Source organism: Scyliorhinus torazame, chromosome 3 (genome assembly GCF_047496885.1).
Source record: "Scyliorhinus torazame isolate Kashiwa2021f chromosome 3, sScyTor2.1, whole genome shotgun sequence".
In the NCBI taxonomy this organism is placed as follows: Eukaryota; Metazoa; Chordata; class Chondrichthyes; order Carcharhiniformes; family Scyliorhinidae; genus Scyliorhinus; species Scyliorhinus torazame.
In genome coordinates this window covers 145,931,642-145,947,463 of record NC_092709.1, presented here as the reverse complement: position 1 = coordinate 145,947,463, position 15,822 = coordinate 145,931,642, and the positions used below count along the sequence as shown (strand labels likewise).

The window sequence follows — 15,822 nt, the reverse complement described above, 5'->3', positions numbered from 1 at the left end:
TTTCCTCTCCGGGTGTTCTGGTTTCCTCCCACAGTCCAAAGATGTGCAGGTTAGGATTATTGACCATGCTAAATTGCCCCCAAGTGTCCAAAGGTTGAGTGGGGTCATGGGGATGGAGCCGGGGGATTAGGCCTGGGTGGGGGGCCTTTTCGGAAGGTCAGTGCCGACTCAATAGGGCGATTGGTCTCCTTCTGCACTGCATGGGTTCTATGATTTGCTCCAAGGTGCCTGAAGTGCCAGAACATCTGCAGAGATTGTTGCTGGGGTATAAAAGCAACCCACTTAAACACTGGGCATGACCCTGTGGCGGTGCTCTCCGACTCCAGCTGAGGAAAGATACAATGTTGCTCACACCTCCACACACAAATAGTTTTGCTGACTTTAACACTGCCCTTAGAACATAGAACATACAGTACAGAAGGAGGCCATTCGGCCCATCGAGTCTGCACCAGCCACTTAAGCCCTCACTTCCACCCTATCCCTGTAATCCAATAAACCCTCCCAACCTTTTTGGACACTAAGAGCAATTTAGCATGCCCAATCCACCTAGCCTGCACGTCTTTGGGCGCCACGCCGGTTGGCGGGCCTCCCTGGCGATTCTCCGGCCCGCGATGGCCCGACGTCCCGCTGCTGTCATGCCAGTCCCGCCGGCGTGACTGGTGGCGTGGGCGGCCTCCGGGGTCCTGGGGGGGGGCATGGGGCGATCCACTCCAACCCGCCGGGTAGGGGAGAATCCCGGCCCTGGAGTGTGATGTAATTCTCTCCACTTGTCTGGATGAGTGCAGCTCTAGGAACATTCAAGAAGCTCGACACCATCCAGGACAAAGCAACCTGCTTAACACCACTTTCGACATTCACTCCTTCAAACACCAATGGACAGTAGTAGCAGTGTGTGCCACCTGCAAGATACACTGCAGCAAATCACTAAGGCTCCTTTGAACGGCCCTTTCCAAATCCGGGATCTCTACCACCTCAAAGGACACTGGTAGGTGATGCATGGGAACTCCACCAACTGCAAGTCCTCACTATCCTGACATGGAACTGCATCAATGTTCCTTCACTATCACTGGGTAAAAATTCTGTAACACCCTTCTTCATAGAACTAAGGGTGTGTCTGCAGCATGTGGACTGCAGCAGTTCAATATGGTGGCTCACCATCAACCTGCTCAAGGGCAATTAGGGATGGGCAACAGGTGCTGGCCTAGCAAGCGATGACCACCACCTGAGAAAGAATAATATAAAAAAGAAGCTTAGCTTGGCGATCCAGCAGTTAGCTACATTTATTTGCTTTTGCTATGACTGGTACTCGTACGGTTTAAAATATCTTCTTTATGGGAATGGCAGTAGGTTTGTGAGAAATGTCATTTGCATTTATTAACGTCAATTTTTTGATGAAGCTTTTGCTTATTTCAAGTTTCATTTTGATTTTGAGAGGGGGAGTTCTACAGACTAACCTACCTGTACCTATCTCAGTTTGGAGGTAACCCAGTCTCGTGCGCTATTGGCCTGGCAGTCCTGAACATCATCGAGAAGGAGGATCTCTGTGGTAACGCAAGCAAAGTAGGAAATTATCTCATCGACTTACTGAAGGAACTGCAAGCCAAACATCAGCTTATTGGGGATATCAGGTAATGTTTTTACCAATCGAGATTGTTAGCAGTATGACAGTGATGCACTAAGCGTCAAGAACCACAAAGACATGTGAGACTTTAACCAAGGCTTTAATACACTACACGGGAAGCTTACCCGATACAGACGACCCCAGACAAATGGGTCAGGTCTCAGAAGCTGTGTCTTATACCTAACTCCCGGGGGAGTGGCCAAGGCGGAGCTCTCCGTGGCCAGGTCAGGTTACGTACAGGTGACCGTACCTCTACAGAGCTACAGTACAATACACAGGATTACAGGGCCACGTTACACACAACTATTATATAACTATGTACAATGCTAGGGAAGTACAGTGGTGTATCACCACAGACAGTGAATCTAAACTGTAAATAATCGAGATGAGAAGTGAAACAACATTGTTGTGGTGCAATTTTATCATAATCTAGCCAGGGACTGATGGCAGAGTTCTTCACATAGTTGCATGGAAACACCACCCCATAGCCACAAGAATAAATGAGTTTGAGTGAGGTGCAATGCTAAAATGTTTTAAAAATCCCAACCCACATCCCAACCTGCCTCAGTCCCACCCACTTTCTGTTTTAACTAGACAGAGGTGGGGAGAGACAACCAACCGCCAGGAGGAGGGTGACTTATTAAAATATTTTACCTCAGATTTTACCTCCATTTTAAATTTTAGATTGGCTAATATGTCTGGATGTTAGCCTGTTGTGGGCTGCCATAGACTGCTTCACCAGCGAAGTTGTGAATGGATCTGAAAAGCAGAATCAATCTTGTACAGCAACCAATCCTGGCTTTCAAACTGAGGGAAGCTCAGTGAGTCAGCTGAAGCTGCCTATGCCTAGAATGCCCTGAGAAACGGCTACAACGATATCCTGGATCTGTGGTGATCAACGTCCAACAATCATCATTACCTTACTGCCTTCAGACATTGCTTCCCTTCACTGCACCATTCTGCATATTTCCCAAAGACTATAAAGGACAGATCTGTTTTTGAGGTTAAACATTCTGGGTTTTTTTTAATAAGCATAATATTTCTTTCACTGCAGAGGTGTCGGATTGTTTATTGGAGTTGACCTGGTTAAAGATCGTGAAAAGAGAACTCCAGCCATGGCAGAAGCACAATATATAATTTACAGGTAAAGAGTGAGAAGGCATCCAAAACCTTTTTTGCTGTTGTAAGATTTAATTGAAAAACCAGAGATAACACAGTCACAAGGCCTGGATATGCAAAGTAAAAGCAGCAATAGGTTGAAAGGCACAAAAAGTCAAGTGAGCACTTGAAGGACAGATTCTTGTTTCAGATTTCAGTCAGCATGGATCAACAAATTCATACCCTGGCTATCAATCCAGAATGTTGTTAGCCAGACAATCTGTGAGGGTCATGGAGGTTCTGTGGAGGCCACATTAACCGAACAATCACTCCATTTGTCCAGTTATGCTGATGTGAGGCCCAAACCAAAATCAGGATCTACTCTCCTTTTTTGGTTACACCGACAAGCTTCAGGTACCAAAGGGTGTCCCACTGTAACCCACTGGTTGTGCCAAGGTTGGGAGGGGCGTTCAGAGGCTAGATCCGTTATGCACCAGATCCATTCCTTCAATTTGAGGGACATACAAGAGAGAATGCTATGGCCAAGATTGAAGGTTTTGCAAGGGGCAAGGCTATCATTGCTGGAAGCAACGCTACAGGGAGAAATTTGTCCCCTATTCAATGTAGTAAAGCCTTTTTTTTAACATTCCCACAGACTCAAGGAACAAAATATATTGTTGAGTGCTGATGGGCCCCATCGGAACGTACTGAAATTTAAACCACCAATGTGTTTTACTGTGGAGAATGCCAAGTTTGTGGTGGAGAAAATAGGCGGAATTCTCTCAGGTATGCTGTACTATAGGAAAAAGAACGGATGGGCATGTTATCCGGAAGCGGCTTGCCATTTGCCGCCAGTGGAATCTTCCTGCCCTGCTGATGTCTACATCGATTTATATGGCTCACCCATCCCACCACCAATGAACCCACCGCAGGTGGACTGGGAGGTCCTGCAAGTGGGAAGGGCTGGAACATCCTGCCCAGTACCGTTAACCAATACGCTATCATATAGAGGGGCACATCAACTACTGACCGCTTCCACCCACCCTGATGTATCCTTGAAGGGAGGGAAACCTGCTCTGGGAAATTCAGAGTCATAATATTTTGAAAACTGCTCGTACTGGTTTTGATCCCATTTTTTAGGAGTAACATTTCCTTGTTCCATTATTATCAGGAGAATAAACCCAGATTGATGTCCAGTCCATTGTATTATGTAATGTAGGTTTTCCAAAGGGGTAGTACTCATATTCCAGTGTGATGCTCTCTGTTCCAGCTCACATCTGCCACTTCCCATTGAGCTAATAACTCAGTTCACCCTTCTCCCTATTAATGATGGCTGCCCGTCCCTGAGCAGTGTACGCCTTCCCTTTTTCACCCTTTTCCACATGATGACAGGTGCACCCATTTTATTCTTGGGGAGGGTTTCACATGCTCACAAAACCCTTGGCCATAAATATTTCTGTATTTTGAAAACGTAACCAAGAAAGGACTGGGTGATTTTAGTGAGGTTAAACTGCCGGCAAGTATAATCTGACATCTGGATCTAACTCTAGTACAAATGGGATGCAAATCTCCCATTTCGGACCGTAAGTACCGATTGTAAAATGAGTTTGGACAGTCCCAATTCAATGAAACGCTGAACTAGGAGCCTCACTCAGAGGCCAGAAGAATGGTTTGTGTGGGGCCGCACTGGGGTGATGTGTGACATTGGGTTTAAGACACATTTTTGAGGCAGAGGTGTTTCATTTATTTAATTTCTGCTCTGCCAGCCCTCCCTCCTCCCAGCCCTCCAGCCAACCAGGGCCAGATTTGGTCTCCACTTGGTATGGCTCTGGTGGGCCTTAAAGATGTTCAGAGGAGGACTTAAATTACCAGATTCGACTTGGTGAGCTGAAACCTCCTGCATTGGAAAAACGTAGCATTCAGGGAGATCTGAAAGAGAATGGTGAAATTCAATCACTTCGTTATTTTAACAAAATTGAGAGGTTATTTCCGCTAGTAATTTTTATTAGTGTCACAAATAGGCTTACATTAACACTGCAATTAAGTTACTGTGAAAATTCCCTTGTCGCCACATTCCGGCACCTATTCGGGTACATTAAGGGAGAATTCAAAATGTCCAATTAACCTGACAAGCACTCTTTCGGGACTTCTTGGAGGAAACCCGAGCACCTGGAAGAAACCCACGGAGAGACCAGGAGAACACGCAGACTCCACACAGACAGTGACCCATGCCAGGAATCGAACTCTGGTCCCTGGCGCTGTGCTACCGTGCAAGGGAGGATTGCCTGTCAGTAAAACTTGCTAAAACATGGTTTGGCTACGTATCAGGAAATACTGGGCACAATTTTGCTACTGTCCTTTTTTGGCACCTTTTGTAAATTATCAATCTTTTTCTTGCCATCTTTTTATTTACATTTATAGATCTTGAAAAAGGAACCAGAGTGGGAGTTCCAAATGAGGATTCGAAGTCCGTAGCAAATGGATTACCCTTGACACTCAGTGGCAGCAAACGAAAGGCATGCAAGTTCTTATTCTCATTAAGAAAAGCTTCCTGAGTATACACATTCATTGTGAATTTAAGGACAAGGATAGCATTAGATATGACTGGGTCCAGGTTAATCACTTTCAATCTTGCTTCGAACAAACAAAACACAACGACATGAGCCAAGTGAAGTTTAATTCCCATGCATTCCGCATATGGATATGGTTTGCTTCTCGGATTATCCCACTCACAGGGTCTGAAAGTCCTCACACGGTTAAGAATTTAGCATAAATATGTGTGTTACGCTAAATTTAGTGCGCAGAGGAAATTAAATCCAATCGTGGGTATTGTACATGTGGTCTGGTACTGAGCCATTGGAAACCAAGAAGCCTTCTAAGTTCAATCATTGCTTTGTGACATTAGCCGGGCCACTGGTGAGTGAACTAAAATTGGCTTCAACACCTCTGCGATTGGAAAGGGTAAATCAGCTGCATCTGTTTAGATTCGATCAACACCTGTCACCAGCAGTTACAGACACCCATCAACCCCTGCAACAATGTGTATTTATGGGGGCAGCACGGCAGTGCAATGGTTAGCACTGCTGCCTCACGGCACCGAGGTCCCAGGTTCAATCCCTGTCACTGTCCATATGGAGTTTGCACATTCTCCCAGTGTTTGCATGGATTTCGCCCCTACAACCCAAAGATGTGCATGCTAGGTGGATTGGCCATGCTAAATTGCTCTTAATTGGAAAAAAAATAATTGGGTACTCTAAATTAACAATGTGTATTTGTGGATAAGAGGTGAGGGAACGCCAGACGGATTTCTCGGGTCAGTTATACTTTGAAACGAAAATCGCTTATTGTCACAAGTAGGCTTCAAATGAAGTTACTGTGAAAAGCCCCTAGTCGCCACATTCCAGCGCCTGTTCGGGGAGGCTGTCATGGGAATTGAACCGTGCTGCTGGCCTGCCTTGGTATGCTTTCAAAGCCAGAGATTTAGCCCTTTTTAGTGATATCTAACTGTCCCTGGTCAGTTATAATTCTCAGTGATATCTCACTGTCCCGGGTCAGTTATAATTCTCAGTGATATCTCACTGTCCCGGGTCAGTTATAATTCTCAGTGATATCTCACTGTCCCGGGTCAGTTATAATTCTCAGTGATATCTCACTGTCCCGGGTCAGTTATAATTCTCAGTGATATCTCACGGTCCCGGATCAGTTATTATTCTCAGTGATATCTCACTGTCCCGGGTCAGTTATTATTCTCAGTGATATCTCACTGGGTCAGTTATAATTCTCAGTGATATCTCACTGTCCTGGATCAGTTATTAATCTCCGTAATATCTCACTGTCCCGGGTCAGTTATAAATCTCAGTGATATCTCACTGTCCCGGGTCAGTTATTATTCTCAGTGATATCTCACTGTCCCGGGTCAGTTATTATTCTCAGTGATATCTCACTGGGTCAGTTATTATTCTCAGTGATATCTCACTGCCCCGGATCAGTTATTATTCTCAGTGACATCTCACTGTCCCGGGTCAGTTATAATTCTCAGTGCTATCTCACTGTCCCGGGTCAGTTATAATTCTCAGTGCTATCTCACTGGGTGAGTTATAATTCTCAGTGATATCTCACTGTCCCGGGTCAGTTATAATTCTCAGTGATATCTCACTGTCCGGGATCAGTTATTATTCTCAGTGATATCTCATTGTCCCTGGTCAGTTATAATTCTCAGTGATATCTCACTGTCCCGGGTCAGTTATAATTCTCAGTGATATCTCACTGTCCCGGGTCAGTTATAATTCTCAGTGCTATCTCACTGTCCCGGGTCAGTTATAATTCTCAGTGATATCTCACTGTCCCGGGTCAGTTATAATTCTCAGTGATATCTCACTGTCCCGGGTCAGTTATTATTCTCAGTGATATCTCACGGTCTCGGGTCAGTTATAATTCTCAGTGATATCTCACTGTCCCGGATCAGTTATTATTCTCAGTGATATCTCACTGTCCCGGGTCAGTTATAATTCTCAGTGATATCTCACTGTCCGGGATCAGTTATTATTCTCAGTGATATCTCACTGTCCCTGGTCAGTTATAATTCTCAGTGATATCTCACTGTCCCGGGTCAGTTATAATTCTCAGTGATATCTCACTGTCCGGGATCAGTTATTATTCTCAGTGATATCTCATTGTCCCTGGTCAGTTATAATTCTCAGTGATATCTCACTGTCCCGGGTCAGTTATAATTCTCAGTGATATCTCACTGTCACGGGTCAGTTATAATTCTCAGTGATATCTCACTGTCCCGGGTCAGTTATAATTCTCAGTGATATCTCACTGTCCCGGGTCAGTTATAATTCTCGGTGATATCTCACGGTCCCGGATCAGTTATTATTCTCAGTGATATCTCACGGTCTCGGGTCAGTTATAATTCTCAGTGATATCTCACTGTCCCGGGTCAGTTATTATTCTCAGTGATATCTCACTGGGTCAGTTATAATTCTCAGAGATATCTCACTGTCCCGGATCAGTTATTATTCTCCGTGATATCTCACTGTCCCGGATCAGTTATTATTCTCTGTGATATCTCACTGTCCCGGGTCAGTTATTATTCTCAGTGACGTCTCACTGTCCCGGGTCAGTTATTATTCTCAGTGATATCTCACTGGGTCAGTTATAATTCTCAGAGATATCTCACTGTCCCGGATCAGTTATTATTCTCCGTGATATCTCACTGTCCCGGATCAGTTATTATTCTCCGTGATATCTCACTGTCCCGGGTCAGTTATAATTCTCAGTGATATCTCACTGTCCCGGGTCAGTTATAATTCTCAGTGATATCTAACTGTCCCGGGTCAGTTATTATTCTCAGTGACATCTCACTGTCCGGGATCAGTTATTATTCTCAGTGATATCTCATTGTCCCTGGTCAGTTATAATTCTCAGTGATATCTCACTGACCCGGGTCAGTTATAATTCTCAGTGATATCTCACTGTCACGGGTCAGTTATAATTCTCAGTGATATCTCACTGGGTGAGTTATAATTCTCAGTGATAGCTCACTGTCCCGGGTCAGTTATAATTCTCAGTGATATCTCACTGTCCAGGATCAGTTATTATTCTCAGTGATATCTCATTGTCCCGGGTCAGTTATAATTCTCTGTGATATCTCACTGTCCCGGGTCAGTTATAATTCTCTGTGATATCTCACTGTCCCGGGTCAGTTATAATTCTCCGTGATATCTTACTGTCCCGGGTCAGTTATAATTCTCCGTGATATCTTACTGTCCCGGGTCAGTTATAATTCTTTGTGATATCTTTTTTTTTTAATTTTTTTTATTTTATCGAGTACCCAATTCATTTTATTTCCAATTCAGGGGCAATGTAGCGTGGTCAATCCACCTAGCTTGCACAATGCTAACCCACGGTGCCACCGTGCTGCCCCTCTTTGTGATATCTCACTGTCCCAGATCAGTTATAATTCTCAGTGATATCTCACTGTCCCGGTTCAGTTATTATTCTCAGTGATATCTCACTGTCCCGGGTCAGTTATTATTCTCAGTGATATCTCACTGTCCCAGATCAGTTATAATTCTCAGTGATATCTCACTGTCCGGGATCAGTTATAATTCTCAGTGATATCTCACTGTCCCGGGTCAGTTATAATTCTCAGTGATATCTCACTGTCCCGGATCAGTTATTATTCTCAGTGATATCTCACTGTCCCGGGTCAGTTATAATTCTCAGTGATATCTCACTGGGTCAGTTATAATTCTCAGTGATATCCCACTGTCGCGGATCAGTTATTATTCTCAGTGATATCTCACTGTCCGGGATCAGTTATTATTCTCAGTGATATCTCACTGTCCCTGATCAGTTATAATTCTCAGTGATATCTCACTGTCCCGGATCAGTTATTATTCTCAGTGATATCTCACTGTCCCGGGTCAGTTATTATTCTCAGTGATATCTCACTGGGTGAGTTAGTCTTAGTGATATCTCACTTGGTCAGTTATAATTCTCAGTGATATCTCACTGTCCGGAGTCAGTTGGAATTGTAGAATTTCTACAGTGCAGAAGGAGACTATTTTGCCCATCGAGTCTGCACCTTCCCTCTGAAAGAGCAACCACCTAGGCCGACTCCCCCGCCCTATCCCCGCAACTCCATTACCCCACCTAACCTGCACATCTTTGGACTGGAGGAAACCAGAGCACCAGGAGGAAACCCACACAGACACTGGAAGAATGTCCAAACATCACAGTCACCCAAGCCTGGAATTGAACGAAGGTTCCTGGCGCTGTGAGGCAGCAGTGCTAACCACTACCGTGCCGCCCCATTACTTAGCGACATCTCAATGTGTGCAAGCTGAGTTGACAAGTGACTGCCTACTCCTGCGAGACACCAGTGGATTTCTGCGAACCACGTGACCAAAGAAATGCTTGACATTCAAAAGGGAGGAAAGTTGAGGGTGTGGCAAATATTCTATGTCACTGTTAAACACATCTGTTGCCATGGGTGAGTGACGAAGGGAGAAAAACCTGTTTGTTGTTTGATTTTTCTGATTGTGTTTTAAAACAGCTTCCACAAGCCAACATTTCTGAGTTGAACAGCAGCAGGATAGATGAGCTCCGCTATACCGAGGCTTTACAGAGTGAGGAGACTCCAGATGAAAACAGTAACCATTACAACAGAGTTCTTTGTGGACAGCAACAAAGTTCCTATCACAGTGAACATGGTGCCGTGTCAGGCAAAAGGATTAGGACATAAACTGCTTGTCCAGTTATTTTGATGTTATCCTCCTTGCATGTTGTCACTTTCCATATGAATTGGTCTGCAGCACTTTGTCACATGTACCATTTTAGACTGAGCTTTTCCACAGTTTTAAAAGTTTTTATTTTATTTTAACATGTTTGTACACTGACTATTAGCTATTACTGAGCATCTTTCTGGATTCTTCTACTCAAAACGCATTTAGGTGGTGTACCCTGAGTAAAGTTAGAGCAGCCAATTAGGTAGACAGCACCCCAACCATCTCCCCACCCCATACCCCCAGGAAAATCCTGGTGTATATTTTGAATTCGAGCAGGCTTTATTTTTTCTTCAAAAAACATTTTTATTTAACAGAACTATTTTGTCAAGACTAACATTCAAACAGATGAATTAGGCCTTCGGTCATTCAATAATACCATGGCTGATCTAATTTTCATTTCAATTCACATTTCTGCCGACCCTCGATAACCTTTCACCCTATTGCTTATCAAGAAAGGTTCTACTTCTGCCTTAAAAGGTAGAATCCCTACAGTGCAGAAGGAGGCCATTCGGCTCATCGGGCCTGCAATGACCCTGTGAAAGACCAGCCTACCTAGGCCCACTCCCCCAGACTATTTCTATAACCCCACCTAACCTGCACATCTTTGAACTTTGGAGGAAAACCGGAGCACCCGGAGAAAACCCACACAGACATTGGGAGAACGTGCAAACTCCACACAGTCACCCAAGGCCAGAATGGAACCCAGGTCCCTGGTGCTGTGAAGCAGCAGTGCTAACCACTGTGCCGCCCAGCTATTCAAACACTCTGCCTCAATCATCTTTTTGAGGAAGAAAATTCCAAAGTCTCACAACACTGAGAGAAATCTCTGCCTTAAATGGATGACTCCTCCGGGGGGGTGAAGTGGCTGCCTTTTTGGCTTTTGCCTCCCTGGTAGCCCAGAGACGGATGTTATTGGCATGGAGGGACTCAAAGCCCCCGGAATCGGGGGTCTGCGTTAGTGACATGGCTGGGTTTCTCAGACTTGAGAAGATCAAGTTCGCCCTGAGAGGATCGATGTGAGGGTTCATCCGGAGGTGGCAGCCGTTTATCGACTCCTTTGGGGAAAATTAAGCTGTTAGCAGATACAATAGGGAGGGGAGGGGAGGAGGGAGATCAGCGAGAGGAGGAGGGAGGACTGGAGAACTGTGTGGAAGCAATGTTGGCTGGGTATGGTTGTTGGGTGGGGGGGGGGGGGGGGGGGGGGGGTGTTATTGACTTATGTTTGCATTCAAAATTGTTGTTTAAAAAATAACAAATGCCTTAATAAAATGTGTTTATTTTTAAAGAATGGATGACTCCTTAATTTTAAACCGTGGCCACTAGTTCTAGATTCTCCCAAAGGATGAAACATTCTGTCCACACCCACTGTATCACGTCGCCTCAATATCTTGTGTTTCAATCAAGATATCTTTTGCTCTTCTGAACTCCAGAAGATACAAACCTAGCCTCTCCAGCTTTTCCACGTAAGACACCCATTTGGGACTACTAGTCATACTGCTGGTATGTGTTCCCGGCAAGGCTGGGTATGGTATGTTCTGAGAATTGATTGCAAGGCTCAGGCAGCCCAGCCTTTACATCCTCAAGGCATCATGAATGCATTAAGATTCTCATTCTGCAGCTTCAATAAACAGGCATTATAATCCTCAAATTTGCCCATGAAAGAACAATTATGAGTTTTCCCATGCTGATTAGAGAGTCATATCATAGAATTTACAGTGCTGAAGGAGGCCATTCGGCCCATCGAGTCTGCACCGGATCTTGGAAAGAGCACCCTACCCAAACCCATACCTCCACCCTATCCCCATTACCCAGTACCCAGTAACCCCTCCCAACACTAAGGGAAATTTTGGACACTAAGGACAATTTAGCATGGCCAAATTGGGGCCTCCTGACTCTCCCACTGAATTTCTGTTACTATAACATGTTACGAAAATAACATGTGTTCAATCTATTGGAAACATGTATTTAAACTTTGTCCGTGTTCCCTCAGACACCTGTGTGACTCATTGAGGTAAACATTTTTGCAAGCCCTGTCAGAATATTGGTTCACTACCATGTCTGTTTCTGAAAATCAGAAAGCACAGCACCTGCAAACACTTTTTAAATTACGGAAATAAAATTTATATTTTATAATTTTTAAATATAAAAATTTCCAAGTGTTATTTTAAGAGAGTTTGGCGGAGTGTTTCTCTTCAGCTTTTTGGGTGAGATCCACACCGGTCGGTGTTTAACCACATTTAATCATTGTTTTGGGCCTTGGAGTTTCGATCCGGTCCAGCCCACACTTGGAAATTTTTTCAGCAATGGGGAGGTGAACTAACCGTCAAGACCAGCTCCTCCGTGATCAGGCCGCCACTTTGAAAGGGTGCCCCGATCTCTAAGTGAGGTTTTGAGGGACACCCCCACCCATGGGTAATGTCACCCCCCACACGGGCATTTCCGCAACTCCCCCCCCCCCCCCCCCCCAAGTGAAGCCACCCTGGTATGGGGTCGCTGTGGACCCCGCCCTGCCTTTTCAGGCCTACCCACCCCCCCCTTTCGAGATTCCCCCCCTGTTCAGGACACCCATCCCTCACTCTTTCAACCTTTATCAGGCCCCTTTTATACCCACCTTTCACCCCCTCAAACCTTCATACCCCCCCCTTTCATGGGCATGGCACCCCTCAGGCCCTGACCCTTTGCAGTGCCACCCTGGTACCCGAGTACCCTGGGACTGCCATCGTGGCAGTGCCCCTGCCAGCCTGGGAGTGCCACCTGGGCACACTGGCAGTGCCAGGGTGGCAGTACCAAGGTGCCCAGGAATCAGAGGGAGAACCAGAGTTCCACCCTCCTCGGCCCCTGACCACTCAGGGCTCGCTAATGGCCTGGGAGACCCCCCAGGTGCCATTATACATGGTCTATATTTGGGTGGATCAGTACTAAACGACACCTGGTCAAGGCCTCGCTGGGTAAGCTGCTAGTTCCGGGTGCTATGAGAATCCGGCACATGCATACTTAACTGAGCCCAATTACTCATTAGTGGGCAAGATCCAGACTGCGACGTCCCGCAAGGTTCATTTGAATCTCGTGTGACGTCTCAAGCATTGCGAATCACGCGTGTCGTGTTGGGTGTTCCGATGCACAAATGATCCATTACGGCTGTAGATGGTAGTTTTATTGTCTTAAACAATGACAACTACTAACTGCTGGTTTAGGTTCGTGCTTCACCAGCTAACCTGTGGACCCAGCCCTATCACTATCACTATGGACGCCCTTTTCCGCCTTGCCATTTGACTGGGGATGCAAGGGACTGGACGTCACATGCGTGAAGTTGTATGAAGTGGCAAAGGAAGACCATTCTTGGCTCGCAAAGCAAGGCCCGTTGTCAGATATGACGGTGAGCAGAATTCCATGGCGAGCGAAGGTTTCTTTGCATGCCCGGATGACAGCTGATGATGTCATGTCCTGCAGGCGTATGACCTCCAGATAGTTTGAGAAGTAGTCAATCAGAATAATGTAGTCCCTGCCGAGCGCATGAAAGACGTCCACGTCCACCTTCGTCAAGGGGGACGTGACCAACTCATGGAGCTGAAGTGTCTCAGGGGGTTGCGCAGCTGAAACCTTTGGCAGGTGTGGAAGTTGAGCACCATGTTGGCGATGTCGTTGCTGATGCCCGGCCAGTACACAGCCTCTCGGGCCCTTCGCCTGCACATTTCATCTCTGAGATGGCCTTCGTGCAGTTGTTCGAGAACAAGCCTGTGCATGCTGTGTGGGATCACGATCAGGTCCAACTTCAAGAGGACACCATCAATGACGGCCAAGTCGTCCCGGACGTTGTAAAATTGTGGGCACTGCCCCTTGAGCCACCCTTTCGTCATGTGGCGCATTACACGCTGTAGAAGGGGGTCAGCCGCAGTCTCATGGTGAATGTGGGCCAGACGTGCGTCAGTGGCCGGCAGATTGGCCGATGTGAAGGCTACTTGTGCGTCGACCTGACAAACTAACCCCTCCGAGTCGGGCGGTGTGTTAACCGCCCTGGACAGAGCACCTGCGATGATGGGATCCTTCCCCGGGGGGTAGACAAGTTGGAAGCCGTACCTCCGGAGCTTGAGCAGAATGTGCTGGAGGCGAGGAGTCATATCGTTGAGGTCCTTCTGAATTATGCCGACCAGGGGGCGATGGTCGGTCTCCACAGTGAACTGCGGAAGACCATATATATAATTGTGAAATTTGTCGATGCCGGTCAACAGGCCTAGGCACTCCATCTCAATCTACGCATAGCGCTGTTCTGTGGGGGTCATGGCCCGCGACGCATAGGCGACCGGGGCCCATGATGCGGTGTCGTCCCGTTGCAGGAGGACCGCCCCAATGCCGGACTGGCTGGCATCAGTTGAGATCTTTGTTTCCCGTGTGGAATCGAAAAACGCCAGTACCGGGGCGGTGGTGAGCTTGACCTTGAGCTCCTCCCATTCACTCTGATGTGCGGGCAGCCACTGGAATTCCATTGTCTTTTTGGCCAGGTGGCGAAGAGCCGTCGTGTGTGAGGCAAGGTTAGGAATGAACTTCTCCAGGAAGTTGACCATCCCAAGAAAGCGCAGCACTGCCTTCTTGCCTGACGGCTGCTGCATGGCTGCGATGGCTGCCACTTTGTTGCCATTCGGCCGCACACCTGACCGGGAGATGTGGTCCCACAAAAACTTTAGCTCAGTCTGGCCAGAAGAGCACTTGGCTCGGTTGAGGCGCAGGCCCTGATCTCGTATCCGTGCAAAGACACGCTGGAGACGACTGATGTGCTCCTGTGGTGTGGTGGACCAGATGATAATGTTGTCCACGTCGACGCATACCCCTTCGATGCCCTCCATCATCTGTTCCATGATGCGATGGGACACCTCGGAGGCCGAGATGATGCCGAACGGCATCCTATTGTAGCAGTATCTGCCAAAGGGAGTGTTGAAAGTGCACAGCTTCCTGCTAGACTGATCCAATTGAATCTGCCAAAAACCCTTTGAGGCATCAAGCTTGGTATATATTTTTGCCCGAGACATATCGCTCGTGATCTCTTCTCGTTTGGGTATGGGGTAGTGTTCCCTCATAATGACCGGGATGGCATCCGGTTTGAGCCGTATTTTGTATGTGTAGGGCAGTGTGCCCATGCCCTCGAAAACCTCCTGGTTGTGCGCGAGCAGTGAGTGGAGCTGCGCCCTAAAGTCTGCATCCGGGAAATCGGACATGCCTTCTGGAGACAGAGTGTGTACTCGCTGAACGAGGTGGAGGATCTTGTACGCCTGTGTGCCTAACAGAGAGTCCTTCGAGGATCCAACATGTACCATTTTAGACTGAGCTTTTCCACAGTTTTCAACGACACCTGGTCAAGACCTCGCTGGGTAAGCTGCTAGTTCCGGGTGCTATGAGAATCCGGCACATGCATATTTAACTGAGCCCAATTACTCATTAGTGGGCAAGATCCAGACTGCGACGTCCCGCAAGGTTCATTTGAATCTCGTGTGACGTCTCAAGCATTGCGAATCACGCGTGTCGTGTTGGGTGTTCCGATGCACAAATGATCCAATACGGCTGTAGATGGTAGTTTTATTGTCTTAAACAATGACAACTACTAACTGCTGGTTTAGGATCGTGCTTCACCAGCTAACCTGTGGACCTATCACTATCTTGGTGAGGCACTCAGCACATGGTCTATGTCTGAGTGGCACGCTGTGAGCTCTGTGCTCTGAGCTATCTCCTGGTAGAATGAACGGGAACTGTGGTGTTCCCTGTTTTATAGTGCGTGTGCTCTCACTGGTGATTGGCTGCGATGTTGTGTGTGTGTTG

General features: G+C 46.7%; 1 protein-coding gene across 2 annotated transcripts in view; it reads left to right on the top strand.

Moving 5' to 3' along the window:
- Positions 1–11,194, top strand: part of LOC140408743 (ethanolamine-phosphate phospho-lyase-like) — a 58,406-nt gene extending 47,212 nt beyond the window's left edge. For both annotated transcript variants that reach the window (XM_072496374.1, XM_072496373.1), the window contains 5 exons: positions 1,474–1,628; positions 2,676–2,765; positions 3,375–3,505; positions 5,141–5,235; positions 9,783–11,194. In XM_072496374.1, the coding sequence (XP_072352475.1) occupies positions 1,474–1,628; positions 2,676–2,765; positions 3,375–3,505; positions 5,141–5,235; positions 9,783–9,971 (660 nt within the window). In that variant the 3' untranslated portion in view covers positions 9,972–11,194. The remainder of the gene's footprint in view (positions 1–1,473; positions 1,629–2,675; positions 2,766–3,374; positions 3,506–5,140; positions 5,236–9,782) is intronic.
- Positions 11,195–15,822: the final 4,628 nt, after the last annotated feature.